This window comes from Callospermophilus lateralis, chromosome 6 (genome assembly GCF_048772815.1).
Source record: "Callospermophilus lateralis isolate mCalLat2 chromosome 6, mCalLat2.hap1, whole genome shotgun sequence".
Lineage (NCBI taxonomy): Eukaryota > Metazoa > Chordata > Mammalia > Rodentia > Sciuridae > Callospermophilus > Callospermophilus lateralis.
In genome coordinates, this window is record NC_135310.1 from 19,789,139 (window position 1) to 19,808,669 (window position 19,531).

At 44.1% G+C, this 19,531-nt stretch overlaps 1 protein-coding gene across 4 annotated transcripts in view; it reads right to left on the reverse strand.

The window, feature by feature from the left end:
• Nucleotides 1-19,531, reverse strand: part of Sash1 (SAM and SH3 domain containing 1) — a 223,669-nt gene that overhangs the window by 13,981 nt on the left and 190,157 nt on the right. For all 4 annotated transcript variants that reach the window (XM_076858159.2, XM_076858158.2, XM_076858157.2 and 1 more), the window contains 8 exons: nucleotides 18,989-19,121; nucleotides 13,928-14,274; nucleotides 8,565-8,639; nucleotides 6,993-7,136; nucleotides 5,297-5,432; nucleotides 4,318-4,487; nucleotides 3,322-3,531; nucleotides 2,458-2,608 (listed from right to left, as the gene is read on the reverse strand). In XM_076858159.2, the coding sequence (XP_076714274.1) occupies nucleotides 2,458-2,608; nucleotides 3,322-3,531; nucleotides 4,318-4,487; nucleotides 5,297-5,432; nucleotides 6,993-7,136; nucleotides 8,565-8,639; nucleotides 13,928-14,274; nucleotides 18,989-19,121 (1,366 nt within the window). The remainder of the gene's footprint in view (nucleotides 1-2,457; nucleotides 2,609-3,321; nucleotides 3,532-4,317; nucleotides 4,488-5,296; nucleotides 5,433-6,992; nucleotides 7,137-8,564; nucleotides 8,640-13,927; nucleotides 14,275-18,988; nucleotides 19,122-19,531) is intronic.

Consider the following 19,531-nt stretch of genomic DNA (forward strand, 5'->3'; position numbering starts at 1 on the left):
CTACTGATTGCTCTCGATAGAAGGCTGAGCTAGAAAACTTTCAAGATCCCTACGCATCTTCAAAGATCTCAATACCTTTATCTCTCTAGAGCACAAGAATTTAGTTTGACAGAAACCTATTATCATGTTCCTCTAAGTTATCAGTTACTTAGAAGGAATACTTCTTAAACATGATGAATTTAACTGCGTTGGAAATAAAGTCCTGTAACTCCAGGATAAGCCTGAACCCAGCCTCTTGGCATTAATTGGTACCTCTGATCTCTCAGAGCCTTTGTTTCAGAACCAATAAAAGGAAATTCTATACTATATGGTATGAGGGAAATTCCCAAACAACGAAACAACCTTGGTACAAATCTCAAGATCTGATTTTAGCTGGGCACAGTGGCACATGCCTGTAATCCCAGCAACTCAGGAAGCTGAGGCAGGAGGATTACAAGTTCAAGACCAGCCTTAGTAATTTATCAAGGTCCTAAGCAACTTAGTGAGACCCCCATCTCAAAAATAAAAAGTAAAAAGGGCTGGTGACTCAGTGCTTAAGTCCCCCTGGGTTCAGTTCCCAGTAACCACCCCCCCCCCCAAAAAAAAAAGTCCTAGAACAATGAGTCTGAGCCAATGTGACATGAAAGAAACCAAGCACAGATCCCTGCCTTATACTCAGGATTTAGGGATACAGGAAGTGTAATAAATAGTATCCATAAACCAGCTGTTCTTCATGGACAAGGAAGAACAAATGAGCTAAGTTATGGAGCAGATGGGGTTTAGGAAAACAGATGGTTTAATATTAATTCCTATTAATATAGCTGGTTGACTATACCAGTCACTGTCCCAGACTCTGCACACAACCTGGCTATCCACCCCAGGGTGTCTCTTGGGAGACTCAAATACCAGAGACCTGGTTATATATTAATATTAAATATTATAAAATGTAATTTTCTACAAATCTATCCCTGAAGGCTGCTTATTTATTGAGGGTTTGGATGTCTATGCTCCTCTGTGCTATCAGTTAATTTACAGTGAGCATCTTTTAAACAGAAGTGAATTAAAATGTACTGACACACTTGCTTCCATGTCTCCTGGGTCTGATACCTCCTCAGCTGACCATGGGATTCCAGAACCCCACTGTGAGTTGAAAATACCATAAGCTGAGAATGTATTGAGAATACCCAACCTGGTGAACCTCCCAGCTTAGCAACCTGGGACACGGCCATGTTGGTTGTTCACCCTCCTGATTGTGGGGCCTAGTGGGTGTTGCAGGCCACTCCACTGCCCCATATCCGAAGAGTATCAGACTGCAGATCAGTAGTCTGAGAAAACATCAGGATTCCAACTTTGAAGTACGGTTTCTACTGAATGTATATTACTTTTACATCATCAGTTGGGGCCATCTGTAACATACAATTTCTTTTTCCACCATTAACCATAGTTTTGGTGTGTCTTTTAGCAATAGAAATGCTATTAGCTACTAATATTCCTGAAGCAGAGCCCTTGAAAGAAAATGTATTTGAATTCAATAACTGTAAAGGTTGCTCCCTGGGTGATGAATAATTTCAGGAATATTTTTGATGTCAGACTGAAGAATAAAGAGCAAGATAAGATGAGGCTAATGGAGCAGGGGATCTGATGCATTCAGATAGACTCCATAAAAGTCACACGTTCACTGAATCCTGTTCACAGGCTGTAAAAATAAGCTGTCATTTATTAAGTTGGGAATGCTCACACTACGTAATCACTTCAGACAGACATTGCCTCCTTCTTTAATGGAAACTGATGAATTTTACTTAGGTACTAACCAATCTATTCAATAAGAAAGCCATTTGTCACATGCTTTGAGAAATAATCGACACTTAGCTGAGCAAGAAACTTCCAGTTGGCCAGTCATTTTTGTACCCAGGGATCCTAATTACCTACTGAAATCTGCACAGCACAACGGTACTGAAGGTGGAGACTACTGGTTTCTTAGAACTGCAAGTTCATTTTCCCAGACACTAGATATAGCACTGTCCTCAAATGTTCCCCAGAAATATGCCAGGAAAGGCATTATTGGTATATTAAGGTTTATTTATTTATTTATCCATTTGGGTATCAGGGAATGAACTCTGGTACTCGACCACCGAGCCACAAGGTGTTAGAGACAGGGTCTCACTGAGTCACTTAAGGCCTTGCTATTGCTGAGGCTGGCTTTGAACTCATGATCCTCCCATCTCAGCCTCCCAAGTCACTGGGATTGCAGGCATGTGCCACTGTGCCTAGCTTATATTAAGTTTTATTATGGGAATATCTGCCCTAGGGAATTTATGTCTTGGAGCTGCTTTGCACAACATGAAATCAACCTTGGCTCTGGAAAGATCAAGACCCATGAGTGACTTCAGGGATACCGAGAGCTTATGGAAGGTCTGCAGGGGACCAAAGATTGTGGCCGACCTACCAATGGCCACTTCAGTGTCTGGAGAGACTTACTGTCATATTCCTGCAACAGTTCCACGGCTGTCAAGAGGACAGCTCTGTGTTCTGGGTCCCTGATATTTAATTCATCCAAGTCTTCTTCCTCTAGGAGCTTGAAGGTGTCCAAATCTTCATAGCCATTGAACAGGAAAGTGGGCATGTGCTCCTGTGCGACAGAAGGACCAAGGTGAGTCACAGCTCAGCGCGTGATGCAGGACAACAACTAGCCTCAGACCCCTTAGCTCTTTTCCCATAGTCATTTTTTTATGCTAATCAAAAGAGTGATATCATCTGTAATGTACTGTGCCTGCCAGTCCTCCAGCTTAGTAGGCAGGCGGGGTGTTTTCTTAATCGTGGGCTAAGATGTACACAGCCGAGTAGGATGAATTCCACTTATTGGCATTATAATTGTGCCCTTGAAATAAACTAATTCCTTTATCACCAACCCACAGTGGAAAAGCCTCCTCCTTCATTTACAGAGATATGAGATCTAATTTAATGAGCCCCAGGAATTTCTCAGGAGTAAGAAGGTTTGCAAGGAAGAAAAAGTCTCCACTGCAGAGCCCCCCTCGTAGATGCTGGGAGAATCATGGGAGGGGAGTTGCCTCCTGGCCCCAGGGAGCTGGCTGTGAGCAGGGCACCTAGGTTTTGGCTTACAGCACTTCCAGTAGCAAAAGTTTGATCTAGGACTTATGCTATCACCCAAGCAGAGGTCAAGGGCAACATTTGAATACTGGTAGTCTTCTGTGAATAGGTACCTCTTATATTCATGGGTGACCTCTGTGGGACAACGGAGACCACCTGAAAGTACTCTTTCCTTTATTTGGGAGAAGGAAAAGGCAAGGTGGAGACACGCTACCAGAGTAAGAACTGACTGACCTTCAGGTTAATCCGATCCAGCAGATCCTCCACAGACTTGGGCTGGGGCGGTCTTCCTTTTCTCCTCCTCCTGGTGGGGCGCTTGGGCTTTTCCTCTTCCTCATTGAGAACATCCACGTAGATGAATTTGAATGTGCCAACTTTGTTGTTCAACAGGCCCATCCAGGTACCCATGGGTGGCTTGCTGATTATATCAATGATATCCCCTTTCTGTGGCCCAGGGAACAAAGATCTTTCCATTAGGAACATTTCTAAGCATGGATAGTGAATCAGTCAGACCTGCCAGTCTTGCAGGTGGGAAAAGGTTATGAAGGCAGAACCAGGTCCCACGGGTCACCTTTCTAAGCACTAAACACAGAATGACTGGAAGTTTCCAAGAGGCCAGTCGGAGCACTTGGATGACACACGGGCCCCACATCACAGCCCTGCCTCCTCCCTACTGCACTGTAGGCCAGCAGGGCCTGGGCTGTCTCCTGGTGCCCTTGGCCAGGCAGCCCTTGGCCCTCAGCTCTCTGAACACCCTCCCGTTACCCGCAGGACTCCTGCTTCTTGGAGAAAGAATTTCCTACCAGTCCTAAGCCAGTGGCAATCCTTGCCCTGTAATCATTTCATACAGTTTATGGAACTCCATCTTTACATCCCACATAAACATCTCTGCTTCCACGAGGCAAGCAGTAATCCATCTTCAGATGGAAAAGCAGAGAAAACCAGGGCATGGGGGAGCCATCAGAGGGCAGCTGGGGACAGGGGACAGAGGACAGGGGCCAGGTAGGAGGTGGGGATAACAGAGTGACTGACACAAGACCCCCTCTGCCTCAACCGAAGGCTGGTTCTCATTTCATTTTTACTACACAGGTGCCCAGGACACCAAGGTGGCCAAGACATCGTCTGGTCTGCACAGCAGCATCCCTGAGGTCAGAGGTATGGAGAAAAGAAAGCTTCTCAATGAGACAGAAGGGCCTGGGCTAGCTGCCCTGTGCCCAGGGAGAGGCCCACCTTGAGCTTGAGTGAATCTGTGTCATAGGGACTGGGGGTGAAGTCAGTATGCACCCGGGCGCGTCCACAGAAGGGGCCTCGGTAGGGTGGCTCCTCATCATCCCCATCTTCCGACTTGACACTCTCCCTGTTGCTGGTGGAGGAATCGGTGGTGCTGACTGTTTGGCCACCTGGGCAGGAAGAACAGGAAGAGGGAGGGTGAATCCAGATCCCCAGGAAGTGAAGCTGAAAGGTCCTCAAGGCTTTGAAGATGCCCAGGAAGAGCAGTCATGTGCCTCAGCCTTGGCAGGACCAGAGCAGGAGAGTCCTGAGCTCTCTGGCTGTTCACATCAAGACCCTAGCTGGACAGCGGGCTCAGGACACATCATCCTCATGGCGGGAATCCAAGTGACCTGGAGACTCCCTGCTGGACGACACTGTAGTGCTAGAAGCAGGCTTTGCCTTTAACACTGTGACCTCTCATGTGCACAGCACAGTACATTTTTATCACATTTACAGATGAGGAGACAGAGTGGTCAAGTCACTTACCCCAGGGTAAGAAAGTGGTGGATTTAAAGCTCATCTCTCCCCCTTTACCATCTGGCTAACACCAACCACCCCTGGCCCTGCAGCAGCTGAGCAGTATTTATCAGTGATGTTTCTAATTCTCCTCCCTTCCCCAGCCCTCATTATTTTGTTGCTCATCTTCATGTGCTTTTCTTCCGGCTTATTCCTCTCCATTCTCTAGATCCTTCCCCTGAGACGCACTGCCAATGTTCCCCAAACAATATTAATCACTCACTCTTCTGCATCCCTGCTGTACACCTGATATCAAACAAATGATTCCATATCCAGGTATTGTGCAGGCCTGGCTCTCTAACAGCACCCTACGGGCAGGGACTTGGTCTTACTTATCATTAACTTGCCTGAACTTGAGGTTCAACCAATGTCTGATGTTTTACTGCCAAGAAAATCACCCACAATTACAAACTGGACTTACTCATCGAGCTCTGCCCACTTAGAGAACTCCGAAGACTTTCTACAGATCCTCCGGCTTTGAGCTTGGGTTTGTCCATGTGCTCAGAGTCTGGCTGTACAGAAGCAGGGGAGCTGGGTGGGCCATCGAGGCCTGAGTCCTGAAATGGTTTCAATAAATACAAGTTTCATTAGTGGACAGGTTTTGTTTTGTAATTCTCAGCAACTTGTCAACTCTATCAATCAAATCCATTTTTACATTCATACTAGATTCTATGGTTAATATTCTCTTCCTTTTTAACCTATGTTCTTGCATAATTTTAAAGTTGTAAACCTGGTACTATTTAGTAAGCATTCAAAAATTATTTTTCAAGTAAATATTCAGGTATAAATCTATCTTCCACATAGACAAAATATTTAGAATAAGGCTTAGGGACTCAGCATACTCAATAGTCCAGTAACAGACTGGACTTCAAATGTAGGTTGAATATAATCCTCTATTATTGCAGAGTATTATCAGAGGACATTTAATCTATTCTGAAGGGAAAGAGATAGATAGAAATGAAGGAAAAAAAGAAAGAAAAAAGCATTCTCCTTGAAAAACAACTAGGCAGATTCTCATGTTCCCATTTATACAAATTATTCAAATTGGCTAAGTAGTTAGCAACTTAATACCCAGATATATAGTAAAATATATGGTTTCGGTATTTAACAAAGTTACTACATTCCAAAAATCACTGGCATTCCCACAGTGAGATCCACGGACACAAACTGAAGATGTACAGGCTCTGAATTCAAATGGGGGCAGTGGGGGTGGGGATGGGGGCCAACCAATGGGTGCTGAGTAACTCAACAGGAAGATTCTTAGTGTTAAGCTCACTATGTCCACCAGGGGGCAGCAGCCGAGCAAAAATCTCTGTACTTTCAGCTGTTCTTTATTGGGTACACAAAATGTCATTCCCCACCTATTTCAAGCAATCAGTTCATATACAGATACTTTAACAAGCTGCAGAATGAGTACCACAAAGGTTCCATAGTGGGGGATGGGGTGGTGCTTGGAAATCCAATGGTCAAAATTACATCAAGGCCCAGCTCTCCAAGTGTTTTTGTTCTTTGAACCATGCAATTAAGACAGACACTGATCACGTTTCTGACAGTGAAAATTTTTATAGAGCTAGGAAGAAAATCAATTCTGTGATCTCTTCACGGCTATAGATAGGCCCAGTGAGTAAAAGCACCACCCCCTTCTTCCCATGGAAGCTTCACATCTATCAAAGTCCCATAGCCAGGAAGCATTTTCTGAGTTTGCTTTTCTGATTTGCTATGTGTTTCTAGAATAATCTATGCTATGTCTGGAAAGACTGCTGTCCAGGTATACTTTTTGAGGTTGGACTCTGGTGAGAGCAATTTGTGTTCAAGTTTGCAATGCTTATTACACAAAAGAATCATCTCTTCTTTACGTGGCTGTCTTTCCTCCTTTCTGGAGGCAGAAGGCAGGGCCTGTGTTTCATATTTCCAGCACACTGCACAGTGCATGGACAACCCTAAGAGCTGAATAAATGATTTATGAATTGAGTGTCTACGTAAACAAACATGGTCCTATGGCAGGTTAGTGTCAAGGAATGCACACTTAGCACCATTTAAAAATCTCAGATGGCTCATACTCAGCTTTCCCTGTTTTCAGGAAGACCCAGGGGGCTTTCTGCTGGGTGGCCACATACCTGCTCAGAGACAGAGCTGCTGTATTTTTTAGACATTCTCTTCCTCATTGTTTCTTTCACTGATTTCACTTTTTTCCCAAGAGAGATGCGGGAGGCAGTGGGCGATTTGATGACTTCCTTGTACACAAAGTCTCCTTCTTTACCCTGTGAGACAAAACATAAATACTTTCAGTCTTGGAAAATGGAGCCCAGAAACAGGTTTTACTATCCAAACCATTAATATTCTAGCTTTCAGGAAAACACTGGCATTCCCTAGAATCTTGAAATTTTTCTTATGTTAACTCAGTGCTGTTATTTATCTTTTCAATTAGAAATTAAAATCTACTAGGAGGCTTTTTGTTTGTTTAAAATGAGATGTGAGTCACTTTTTATTTTATTAAATCTTAGTACATTCTTCTCTGATTATGATTTTTTTTTATCATTTTAAACACACAGGGGAACTCCATTTCATTAGTACAGAGGGATTTACATGAACCAATGCCCATGTAATCACAGCAATGGGGGAGAAGGGAGGGATGATACTATAGGATCATGCTAGGAAAGTGCTAAGGGCACAGTGGTAGAAGCTCAGACATGAGAAATGCAACATCTGATTAGCGTTTTGTCACAGATGCACCGTGTGGTCAATGCCTAGGAGTGCATAAATTTCATTCCCTAAACAAATAGGATTGTGACCATCTCTCATTCTCTTTTTTTGCATTAGAAAATAAACTTACCCCAAGAAAGAAAAGAAAAATACTTTCTCTCATTTTTAAGAAAGATTGACTACATAAAAATTATTGGCTTATGAATCAATACAATTATCCAAATAAAATAGTTTTATCTTCCAGGAAATTCTCATTCTGTATCTCACAGATGGGAATTTTAGCTAATAATTGAGCACAACAAATATAAAGCTGACATTTTCATTTCATAGTTTCATACCAATATACCTTAAGGACAAGCAAACTGTAGGTCAAACTTTAGGGGACAGAATTTTAATGTCACAGTGATGGCGTGGCCCTAGACCATGACCCACAGCATGTTCATGGAGCCAGTGACCTTAGTGCTGAGGTGTTGGGCTTGCTTGGGTGCTAAGAAGACTGGGTTCGTTCAAGGGTACCCCACATCAGAAAGACCTAGGCTAAGTAGAGACTTGGGGGGCCATGCTCTAAGCCACAGTCAGACTGCTCATTAGAAATGCCATCACCTACTGTCAGAATAGTCATGGGCCCCATTGGGTCTCACTACTTGGGTAGCTGTAGTTCTGTGCACCCGCAACTAGTGTAAAGAAAAGGTTTGTGGGTGCAAATGATGGGACCACAGAAGCCAGACTCATCTGGATTTGTTACTTGAGAAAAACTGGAAGCAAAATCATTTAAGGAACTGAGCTCCTTTCAGGAAAGCCAGAGAGGCCAGAGGGGGTCGCCATCCCCTCTTCCTGTGGACAGTGCAGTGTCTTGAAGACAGGTGCAGGAGGGCTTCTTTTCAAACATACTTTAGGATACTGAGCAAAACCCAGGGTCCATTCTCAAACCCATCAACCACGTCATGTGAGATCTAAGCCGCGGCTTTCCTCTGGTGTCTACTCACCATGGGATCAGTGGCGTTACTGCCCACGTGCAGAGAACGATTTGTCAGGTCAAATCCTCCAAAACTGCAGGTTCTCTGTGAAAAGGAGGGGGCAGGGCAGGATAAACCAGTTATGCTAAGTCAGCTGAGCACAAGCCCACACACGTGCCTTCTGTGGGACATCTCTGAATCACAAATACGGTACGGGATGAAAAGAGGAAACAAGAAATGATGAGGAGAAAAAAAACACACATGATTCATGTTATAAGAGAACTCCACTTACTTTGCCCTTCACACACCCTTGGCCCCCTGCCTGCACCCAAAGTCTAAATCCCCAAAACATGCAAAAGATAACTGGATTTTTTTTTTTTAAACAAAAAACTCGCCATAAATTTAGTGCTGTTAGGATTCCCTGATCTCAACACAGAACTTCCCCTTCCAATTCCCTAACATCAGCTATGAATATCAGTGACAATAAAGGCATATCACTTAGTGGTCCAGAAAACAGGTCTGAAGTCCTTTGCTGCGCTACTGGGAGCAGGCTTTCCTAAAAGGCTTGCTTTAAGTTTAAACGCTGAAAAGGGGAAGGGGGTTATGTTTATGGTAGTCCAAACAGGGCAAAATTACTCATCAAGACTTCCCTGTCCTAGCCAAAACTCTGGTAACTTTCCCATCTAACTGCCCAGCTTAATTAATTCTAGCCCCTTTCTCACAGTGGATGAAGCAGAGAGAGAAAGCTCGCTCGGGTGACTATCTTGAGCCACACTCTTTAATTTCAACAGGAAAAGTGTTGATTTTATAAAAAAGGGTGAAAACTTTATCGTCCTTTTTGTTAGTTTCAAACTTCTTGGAACTGGCTTATATTTCAGTGACTTAGTATTTCCAGAAATTAGGTCAAATTTCCGTTGTTTTTCTAGCAAAAGCCACTCAATAACCACTCCAGCTACACCCATCCCCAAACACACTAATTTTTGTTGTAACTAATGATTTTTTTTTTCAAAGCAGTGAACAATAAAAGCTGAATAATGGATTTGGGCTCCAATATTTTGTATTACCTGTTCCTTAGAAAACTCTAGTTAACAGCTATTAAATGGAAGAAATGAACAGGAAAGTACAATGCATCTTACAAACATTGCCTATTTAATATAAATATATTTTAGTCATGTAAAATTTACTACACTGAGAAAACAGAAGCATCCTGGGAAGGAAAATGACTTGGTTTTTGAAATTGCACAGAGGAAGACCCAAGTTCTAGTCTGGTCACTTACTTGCTGTGTGTCCACAGGTCAACTACTACAACTCTCCAAGCTTTGAATTCTGCATTTAGTGAAATAATCTTTACATCACATATTTGAAGACCCCTAGCATACTGCCTGGCATGAGGCAGACCCTCTATGAATGCTGGTGTCCCCCGTTACTTCATTATGGCCATGCTGAGCACTTGGTAGCCTTTCCTGACTACTGTGATGCTGAAGTTCAGGCTTTGTCAATATCATATCATAAATCATACATAAATCATAAATCATAGCAATATCATAAATATGCAAATGAAGGGCTGGAGCTCCATTCTGGGCCTTACAATCTGAGAGCTCAATTGTAACACCAGAGCATGTCAGGAACAGGTCACAGCAAGAGAGGTAGCTGTTGTGGCATAAGGCAGGATAGAAAGAGCAAGGCATTTGGGGATAACTAACATTGAGGATGCCACAGAACAGTTTTTCTTCAGCAGAATCATTGCTGATAAAAAAAAAAAAAAATCTACTACCAACTTGCTTTCCAGTGATGTAAATTTAATTTTGTTAAATATTAGTCAACCTGATTTCCTTTTCACTCAACTAGACTTCTGTCTAGTTCAAAAAAAAGGAGAGAGAACTCTCTGTGCAAAGACAGCCACCAAATCACTGAACTGGGAAGTAGCACTATGATCATTTCTCAAAGCAAATTTTTAACATTAACTTTCCTTTCTGGTTTATAATGCCACATCAGTTTTCTCATTTTTGCAAAGGCAGCGACTTTACTCAGTTCCTTTCCTGTGACTCAGGGTTTCACAGACACAGTATGGCGCCCAGATGCCTGATTACTTTATGGCTTTTGCACGTCCCTACTCTAAATGACATCTACTGCAACTCTGGAGCCCAGCATGTTATTTCTGATGCATATGAAATAACTGACAAAGAATTCATGTGGAAACGATGACTGCAGTAAATTAGAAGCTCATTTAGATTTTCTATACACCCGTTGTATGCATTTATGCCTAAAATAAAAAGCTGAAAGAATGGCCTGGTTTGCTTCACCACCAACTAAAATTCCTCCCAGTGATACGCTGAGATATCTGAAACACTGCTGCTCTTATCAATGGAGAACTGACAAAAATATAACAACAAACATTGCTTCAATGAGTCTCCAACTTCTTCTAATAAGATCAAGTAGTCCTTGAAGCAGCCCCCTTCAAAAGAGAAAATGAATTGTAAAGAAAATACAAGAAGAAAAAAAAAAAACCATCTTTGACTTTGGCCATCTAAATGAAATTTAAGTGATTTTATTTGGCTTATAATCTCTAGTATAGATAATTATAAAACATTTTAGATAGATGCTTGGGATGAGGAGAGCTAGTCAATGGGATGGTCATGCAGTTGAAAACATGTTTTGGAGGCTGAATTTAAAATGGATAAAATTCCAAAATGTCATGCATGTCTGTTCTTCCAAACAAAAACTGAATGACCAAATAAAAAGGAAGACACGTAACCATTTCCAGTGAATACAAAGCATTACCATTTCCCTGAGGTTTCATCAAGCATATATGGCATTTTTGAAAGGCAAAAAAAGATCAAGGCTAAAGATTAAAGGAAACTGTGCACTCTGGGAAAAATGAAGGAAGTATATGGCAAGGAGAATGGAAAAGAACATTTCAAATGAAAGAAGCAAAGAAATAAGAATGATCCTTTACAAAAACAAAGCCCCAAGGCTGGGGGTGTAGCCCAACGACAGAGCGCCTGCCTAGCATGCACAAGGCTCTGGGTTCCATCTCCTGCAGGAAAAAGGAAAAAAGCACCTTCTATTGTGAAAACACATATTCTCTCTTACATTCTCTGCATTAAAATGATCCAGTACTGCCTCAAGTTCATAGCATTTTAAAAATACCCAGCTCAGACTGATAATTGGGGCAAAGATTACACAGCACCATCTTGGTGGGGGATGCTCAGAGACAAGCTAGCCCCGATGTTCATCCTCAAAGTCAGTGAAAATTGATCGTTGGCCCACAATACTAATTAACACAAATCTCAGAAATACAACTTCTTGAGAGACAGACCTGACCAAGTTCTATTATTAATCTGGCAATAAATGAGAGGCTCATGAGCAACTCAAGCTGCTCAAACTGGATAAATTCTCAGTACTATATAATTTAAACTCACAAGAGATGAGTCATCAATTAATAAGTGGGTTTGTTCCTTTGAGGTTTTATATAAGTATATATAGAGTAATCACACACACACACACATACACACACAAAAGTATTTTATAAAAGATCTGTGGGTCAGAGTAGACCAGAGGCTGAATGAGTGACAAAAGACAATTCTGTTATTTCAAAACAAAACCAACAAAAACTGTTGCCATGATGGAGAAAGAGCCAGAAGAAAAGCTTTTGCTACAGGACTAATAGTATTAAAAGTGTTGCAAGAAGCATACAAATGTGAAAAGATAGAAAATAAGATCTAGGAAGAAAGTCAATGCATGTGAGAAGAGTTGGAAAACCCAAGGGTGAGGAAGGATCCAAGATCCTTTCAGAACAGAGAAGGTCATTTTAAGGATGGCATTGACCAATCAGTCTTCATTTTCACAAAAGCAGAACTTGACTGAATGAATTTAAATTACAGTAATCGTCTGGGGAAGAACGTCCTATTCATGAATGTGAAGGAACCCTGGGAAAAGCCACCATCGAAGCATATCCTGCTGTAAAGGTTCTTTCAGACCTTTCAAAGGGGCCCGGAGCCAACAGCCCGGGTGGATTAAGCAAGGTGCCAGAGGACAGCAGTGCCAGTTCCTCCTCCCTCCGTGCCATTTCACATGGGCCATTGTGCAAGCTCAAAGTGAGGTGGTAATTCCAGGGGAAAAAATATCTATATTCTGAAGTTCAAAGTAATTCATGCCCAGAAAATAAACTGTACTAGGTCTCTCTGACCTTTCAGTATTAAACTTGAAAAAACATTTTATTATTTGGACTTGATTCCTCATTATGTCCGGAAGAGTCTATGTGGCATTAGAAGGCTTTACCAAACGTCAGTTCCTCGGTTTAACAAGATAAGAATGCTAAATAGACTCGAGTAAAGCAAAAGTGCTCAAATTCATTTTTTCCTCTGTTGGATTTCAGAACTCACCACCCGCACCTACAAATAAGAGAGACGGGCTTCATAACAGTTTCCAATCACCAAGGGGTGGGCTGTGTTGATGGCAAAATTTCCATGAGCCCGTGCCTATTGTTTTCACCAACTGAGAGAGCCAGCCTGCCTTTCCAGGGCCAACTGTCCTTGTGTTCTGAATCAGTTTCTTTGAGGTCAAGTGACCTGATGGCTGGGGATCAGGAAGGCCGCTCCTACAAGGCAGCCCGGGCCCCAGCCCTGTACCCTGGATGCCCTTCTGGGCATCAGCCTCAGGACTGCATTTTAAGTAAACACCCAACAGCTTCCCTTGGGCCAGAGGAGAAACGGAAAGGGAGAAGAAAGCCACGAGGGGCTGAGAGCGATCTAGGAACGGGAGCTGACGGAGTGATGGGACCCTGAAGGGATGAGGGGGAGAGCAGGGGAAGCAGCCAGTCTCCAGAAAAGGAAAGGCCATACTGCCCGACTGCACCTCACGGAAATGGCAAGGCCGTCCTCACGACCCTCGTGGAGACTCACAGACTTCTGGTGGATTCTCAAGAGAACCCTTTTAGTACAGCGGTCCACTGTGGCAGCCCACTTGCGCTTTGCCTCCTCCTCCTCCTCCAGCAAGCACCGCCTCAGGTCCTGCTTCTCGGCCTTGCTCAGGGTCCTGTCTGAGGCGGGCCGCACTAGCTGGGTCAGGTTCAGATGGCTGTACAGGCTCCGCTCCACCACGTAGGTGACATTGAACTCGCTGACCGAGGCGCGCCCGCGCACCCTTCGGCCGGGGAAGCCGCAGCTGCCGCCCCCTTTGGGCTTCGGCCGGGGCAGCTGCAGGTCGCAGGTGGTGCCGTTCACGCCTTTTCGGGAGGGACGCTGGCAGAGAAAAGCTCTGGAACAGGAATAATTAGTATCCGTTTTCTTCCAGCGGATTTGCTTGCGGACACTCTGAACCTCCTCTAGGGACACCAGAAAGTGGTGCCGGCGGCGGTGGCTGTCATAGAAGAAAACACCGTCCGTACTTACCCCGTGGCTCAGGGACCCCAGGCCCTTCTTCATCTCCCCCTCGGTGAGAGAGCGCGACACTTTCTGGGCTTTTTCTTCTTCGGGATAGGAGAAGAACGTCCCCATCTTCTTGGGGGGCTTAATCAGGCCCCGACTCTCTCCTTTGCTGAAGGTTTTGACCAGCTTCCGGCCAGCTCCCCAGGTGTCCAGGCTGCTGGAGGACGGGGACGTGGTGATAGAGTCTGAGTCATCTTCAGGAGGCTTCTCGGGAGAGCCATCGAAGAAAAAAGGCTTCTTGTGCACTCCAGAGTACAGGGCGGATCTCTCGTCCAGGACCGGGGAGCTCTCCAGCGCATGCTCCTCCCCACCTGGAGGGACACCAACACAGCCCCTGAGACCAAGCCTCTGCTTTCCCCCACGAGCTTTCCTTCACCTCCCTCCCTCCCTCCCACAAGCTAGGTCCACAGTGGTCCACAGTGATCACAGCTCTCCCCGCCCATACCATGACTCTTCATAAACACCCCCCCACACACCTTTAAATATGCATATAACAAAGAAAAATGATCACACCGTGCAAATGTGTGGTTTCATACAAGCTTACTATTAAAAGGTGGGGATGTGTTTGCTTCTCCTTCTCTAAGAAGTTCTGTAGACCAAACATCTTCACAGATCTACTAAAAATGCCGTTTGCAAAATCCAAGCCAATCATTTTCATGACACACTTTCCCACTTCTAGACAATCACCTCCCCGGTTTAAGGGCAACCTTCAGAAGGTGGGAATCAGCCTTTCCCCCTTCTGAAAGGCCCTCCTTTAGGTTGGCTCTGATGGCTTTTTATAGTTGGAGCCTGATGAATGCCATGTGGCTGGCTGACAGGGAGTTTTGTTTTTTTTTTTCTTTTATTGGTACATATGCCATTTAAGTGATTAAATCTCCAAGAAATTTGGGGTGGGGAAACACCATCAAGGGTTATATCTTGCAAATGTGGTTGAAAAATGGTCTTCAGCTGACTGGCCGAACACAAAAAGTTAGGGAACTGGGTGATCCCAGCCAGATATTCCCATCCACGGTTAAGGGCCCTGACACGCAGGCAGCTCTAGTGAGTGTTCCACTTGGTCTAAAGGATTCCAGCCCATGAAGCCCTCACTGGAGCCAGGTAGCAAGCCAAGCCCTCTGGAGCCCAGTGGAAAGGCTTGGACTTGCTGGCAGGAAAGCCGAGTTCTTTTCTGCATGTGTTATGTGAACAGATGTGAGGAAAGAAGTAGGTCAAGCTGTGGGTGTAGCGATCCCAACTGGCTGTGTCCCTCGAATTATAAGGAAATGCTGGAGCTTTGCAGCTTTCTGCCAGCTGAATAGTGAACAGGAAAAAATACAAAGTTCCTTGGAACAGAAGGACAGCATTAAATATGCCAGCTGGGATGAGGGGGCTAGTGCCTGGTTAAATGTCAAAAGGAAAAGGGACAGGAATGCTCCCTTAGAGAGAGAGAGAGAGAGAGAGAGAGAGAGAGAGAGAGAGAGGTGTGATCAGAATAGTACCCGGCCTTTCAAATTCTAAAAACTGCTACTTTTCCCAATTGATGGTAATTATAGTTACAAACATACAAAGGAAGAAAAAAAAAAACTGCTATTAAATCTTATCCAAAATGGACTTTGTGTTCACATCCAGGAGATGGTGCTAGAGAAGGGAGGGAAGCAGTGTTGGGGGGGAGGGGGACTAAACTATGTCTAGCACAAAGTTCACTGAAGAATTGTTCAGGGATCTTTTGGGGAAACTTAAAGAAACATCTGAGCCAGGACTGCAGGCACAGCCTGGTGACAGAGACGGACCAACAGAGTGCTGTTTTAAAGAACCCAAGCCTGGGTGTAGTTTTGGTAAAGCCCAGGTGTCTCAGGATATGCAGAAGCTCTCAGCCACCTACATGGGATTGGGAGAGGCCAGGTTGGTCTAGCCTGGATTTCGAAGGACCTGTCACTCAGCAGTGGTCTGAACATTTTCTGGACGGGGTTTAAGGTTGTCATCAGAGATTCCAATACTTGTGTGTCACAGTTGAGTCTGGAACCAGCTGGAGCACACATGACATGTGTGGCTCTATGTTTTGGGTTCTGGAAAGTCGGAGCCTGGTAAGAACTTGGGAGGAAATGTGGCAAATGCCTCTGAAGAGGCTGCGTCCTGTGCTCGCGCTGAGTGCAGGCCATGTGCAGTGCAGACTCTGGGCAGCCTGAACTCCCTGCCTTGACTTGGACTCCTTGGAGTTAGAGCATTACTTCTCTCTCCTGCTCCGACTTAAAGGTACAAGCGTCTTCTTGGCAGAATGACACTCGAGTGAATATGGAAAGGAGATTTTTTTTTTTTTTTTAGTTGTAGTTGGACACAATACCTTTATTTTATTAATTTATTTTTATGTGGTGCTGAGGATCGAACCCAGTGCCTCGCATGTGCTAGGTGAGCGTGCTACCATGGAGCCACAACCCCAGCCCTGGAAAGGAGATTTTGACAGCAGGATATGGGGTAACTTAATGCCAAGGACACAGCTTTGCGCTCTGGATTCTGGCTCTAGTTCTGCCTCTCACCAGCTCCATGACCTTGGATGATTACTTTTGTGTAATAGTGCCTACCTATCTTTACATAATATCCCCAACACGGATGTTGTGAGGATAACATTTAAAGAAAAGAGACACATGAAGCTACTTTTGAACTGGACAGGAGGAATGTCAGTTCTATGGACAAGACACAGAAATGGGCAGATGACAGTAGCCACTGCGGCCTGTGTTAAATACTGTCCAAGGCCAGGCATGCCAGGATGTGGACTCGACACTCCAGTGAGGTGGGGGAAACTGAGTGAAGAGCTGTTAACTGTCTTGGCTTTCGAGTGGAGACCCCGAGGAGTCAGGCTGCCTGGACTCAATTCTGGACCTTTTGCTGTCTGGCTGAGTGGGAGACCTCCAGTAAATTACTTAGCCTTTTTTGTGTCTCAGTTTCCTTATTTGTCAAATGAGGATGGCACACGTACCTGCCTTTGGTGGGTATTCTAAAGATGACATATTAAAAAAATGGAAAGTGCTGGGCACACAGAATACTCTTGGTGAAGGACGATTATTATTCAGACAACTCAGTACTGGCACAGGCATGCAGGGAAACAGTGACAGGATCAGCTCTCTGAGTCCAAAGGTTTTGAAGAAGAGGGGTTATAAGGAACATGGGTCCTAAATTCTTTTGCCAAAGAGGAGCCTCAGAGAGGACCATCATGCCAGTGCCAGAGGGAGTTCCAGAGCAGCAGAGGGTTGGGGGCAGCCCAAAGCAGACACCCTGAGCGCCACACACACCTGGGGCCTCTCTGGGTGATATGGACAAGCTGTGGGACTTACAGCTTAAGCTCATCCAGTCTGTCTTCCATCTGTGAAGCCTCATTCATACCCAGCGGTCCATGCAGTGATTATTTTTTACCCTCTAGTTACAGGTCTTTGGATGTTATTTTCCCTTTTCTCCACGAGGCCGCTCAGAGATAGCTGAATTGATTTATTCTGGCATAAATATACAAATCAAGGCATCTCTGTATGTTTAAGATGGTACTCTAGTGTGAAGGCTGCCCCAAGACACTTGACTGTTACACACGAAGGGCCTCTGGGGTGGCGGGCCCAGTGTTGGGTACTTCATCCATTTTGTTTATGGATAAAGCCCCACCAATTTGTTATAGCTGAAATTTGACTTTGGCAAGTGTGCATGAAGCTTGTTTTAAAATGTGCCCTCAGAATTACACTTGGAAACTCCATATGGTTATCTCAGCAGTACCAGGCAGTGCTTCTGTGTGGTTCCACAGGACCTACCATGGCCTGAGGAAATCAGGGTATGTCCCACCCTATGGGAACCAGAGCTGACAGGCAGGATTGAAACATCCAAAAAATCAACATTTTCCTCAAATGTAAACAGAATTACGGTGCAAAAAAGACACCCAGATGCAACCCTGGAATCAAAGACAACTCCAAGTTTATAAAACCAGCCATAAAGCTGATCTCTCTCACACTGGCTCCCCTCTTCTTCTTCTAACCTCCGTTCTTCCACAGGACCCCCCTCCTCCTCAGTACTATTTTAGATGATTTAAACCAACAAATAATAACAAACAAAATTAAAAAGCATCAGTAATAACAAACTCTTATCTTTGCAAATAAGGGGAAATACAGTTCCCTGCATGGCTTGATTTTATTTACATAGAACAAGCAGGCCTCTACAATCATACTTTTGAAACCTACATGTTAAAATTTTGAAATTCCTCATAATGTAGATGTGACATTTTAACAAGTAATGTGGGCTTTTTAGTTTGTTTGTTTGCTTACTATCATTTTCAAACAAGAAATTCTTTTATTTGTTCTTTTTGGGGAGAATTTTACAAGATGCTGCAAATGCATATTACTAAAAAGGGAGATGAATAAGGCTGAGATTTAAACTGTCATAATTGCAATTCAAATGTTAACTGTTCAGGACAGTAAAGCCCAGCTGGGCTCTCTCTTGACATTACTGCTTCATCTTAGCAGTCTGTAATACTGCTCTTAAAGATCCCCTCAGAACTGAAGGTCCTTAAAACCCCATTTCAATTGAGACTTGAGATTGTTTACCAGAGTACAAATCACCCCTCAGAGATTCAAAGGGATATTAAGTGCCTTGATGGTTAGATGTTTGTTCAAGACAGATGTACTATCTATCATATTTGGACTAAAATCACTGAGCAAGAACTACAAACCTTTTTGGAAGTAGAGGCTTATGCTAAGAAGTTGCAAGGTTTATATAAAATGGTACAGACTCGTAATTAAAGCTATACCACACTTGAGAGAATTTCACTGTCACATAATGCCATTTCCCATGTTTGTCACATTTAAATTACTGAGCCCCTGAAATACTCAACCCAGGGCTAGGGGCTCCTCCCTTCCACAACAGGGAGAGCATCCCCCTGCTAATGAGCAGACTAGATTCCGTCAGCCTTGGGCCAGAGCTCAATCCATTTTCCACTTGAAATCATATTGTTTCTACTGAAAAACTGACCCCAAGTGACTTCTTTCGGAATAACCAGGGTGGAGTTGGCTTTTTTACCTTCAGTGCTGGGCTTTTTCATATCTTCCACCCTAATTAGTTTCTTTCTGACTCTGCGAGTGGAGTTGACCAGCTTGTGTAACCTCTTAAACTTCACCGACTCCTCGGTCTCATCATCCGATTGTTCTCTTGACTGGCAAAGAAACAGAGGAAAAATTAATCAGATAATTGCTCCAGAGCCTTGCTCTTGCATCTGGGTAGAGCTGGCCTTCCTATTAACCGGCACCTGGGCAGTTCTGCAGCCAAACTTGGGGCACCAACAGATTTTCCCGATAGGTTTACACAGCAGCACGTACCATCTTAAGGTCTAATTTGGAGTAGAATTAAGTCCTGGGCATGAAGCACACACCCTTGCCCATGAATGGCACACAGGACATTTATCTCATCAGACTAGTTCCCTGTCTCTAAAAGAGACAGGACCTCTCCGGCAGGACTCTCTCTGAGCTGGTCCTATAATTCCAGTTACACTACTGCAGTTTGGGCCGGGCTTTCCTCTGTCTGGCCCATCAGGACTTGCTGTTGAACGTGGTCATCAACTACTTC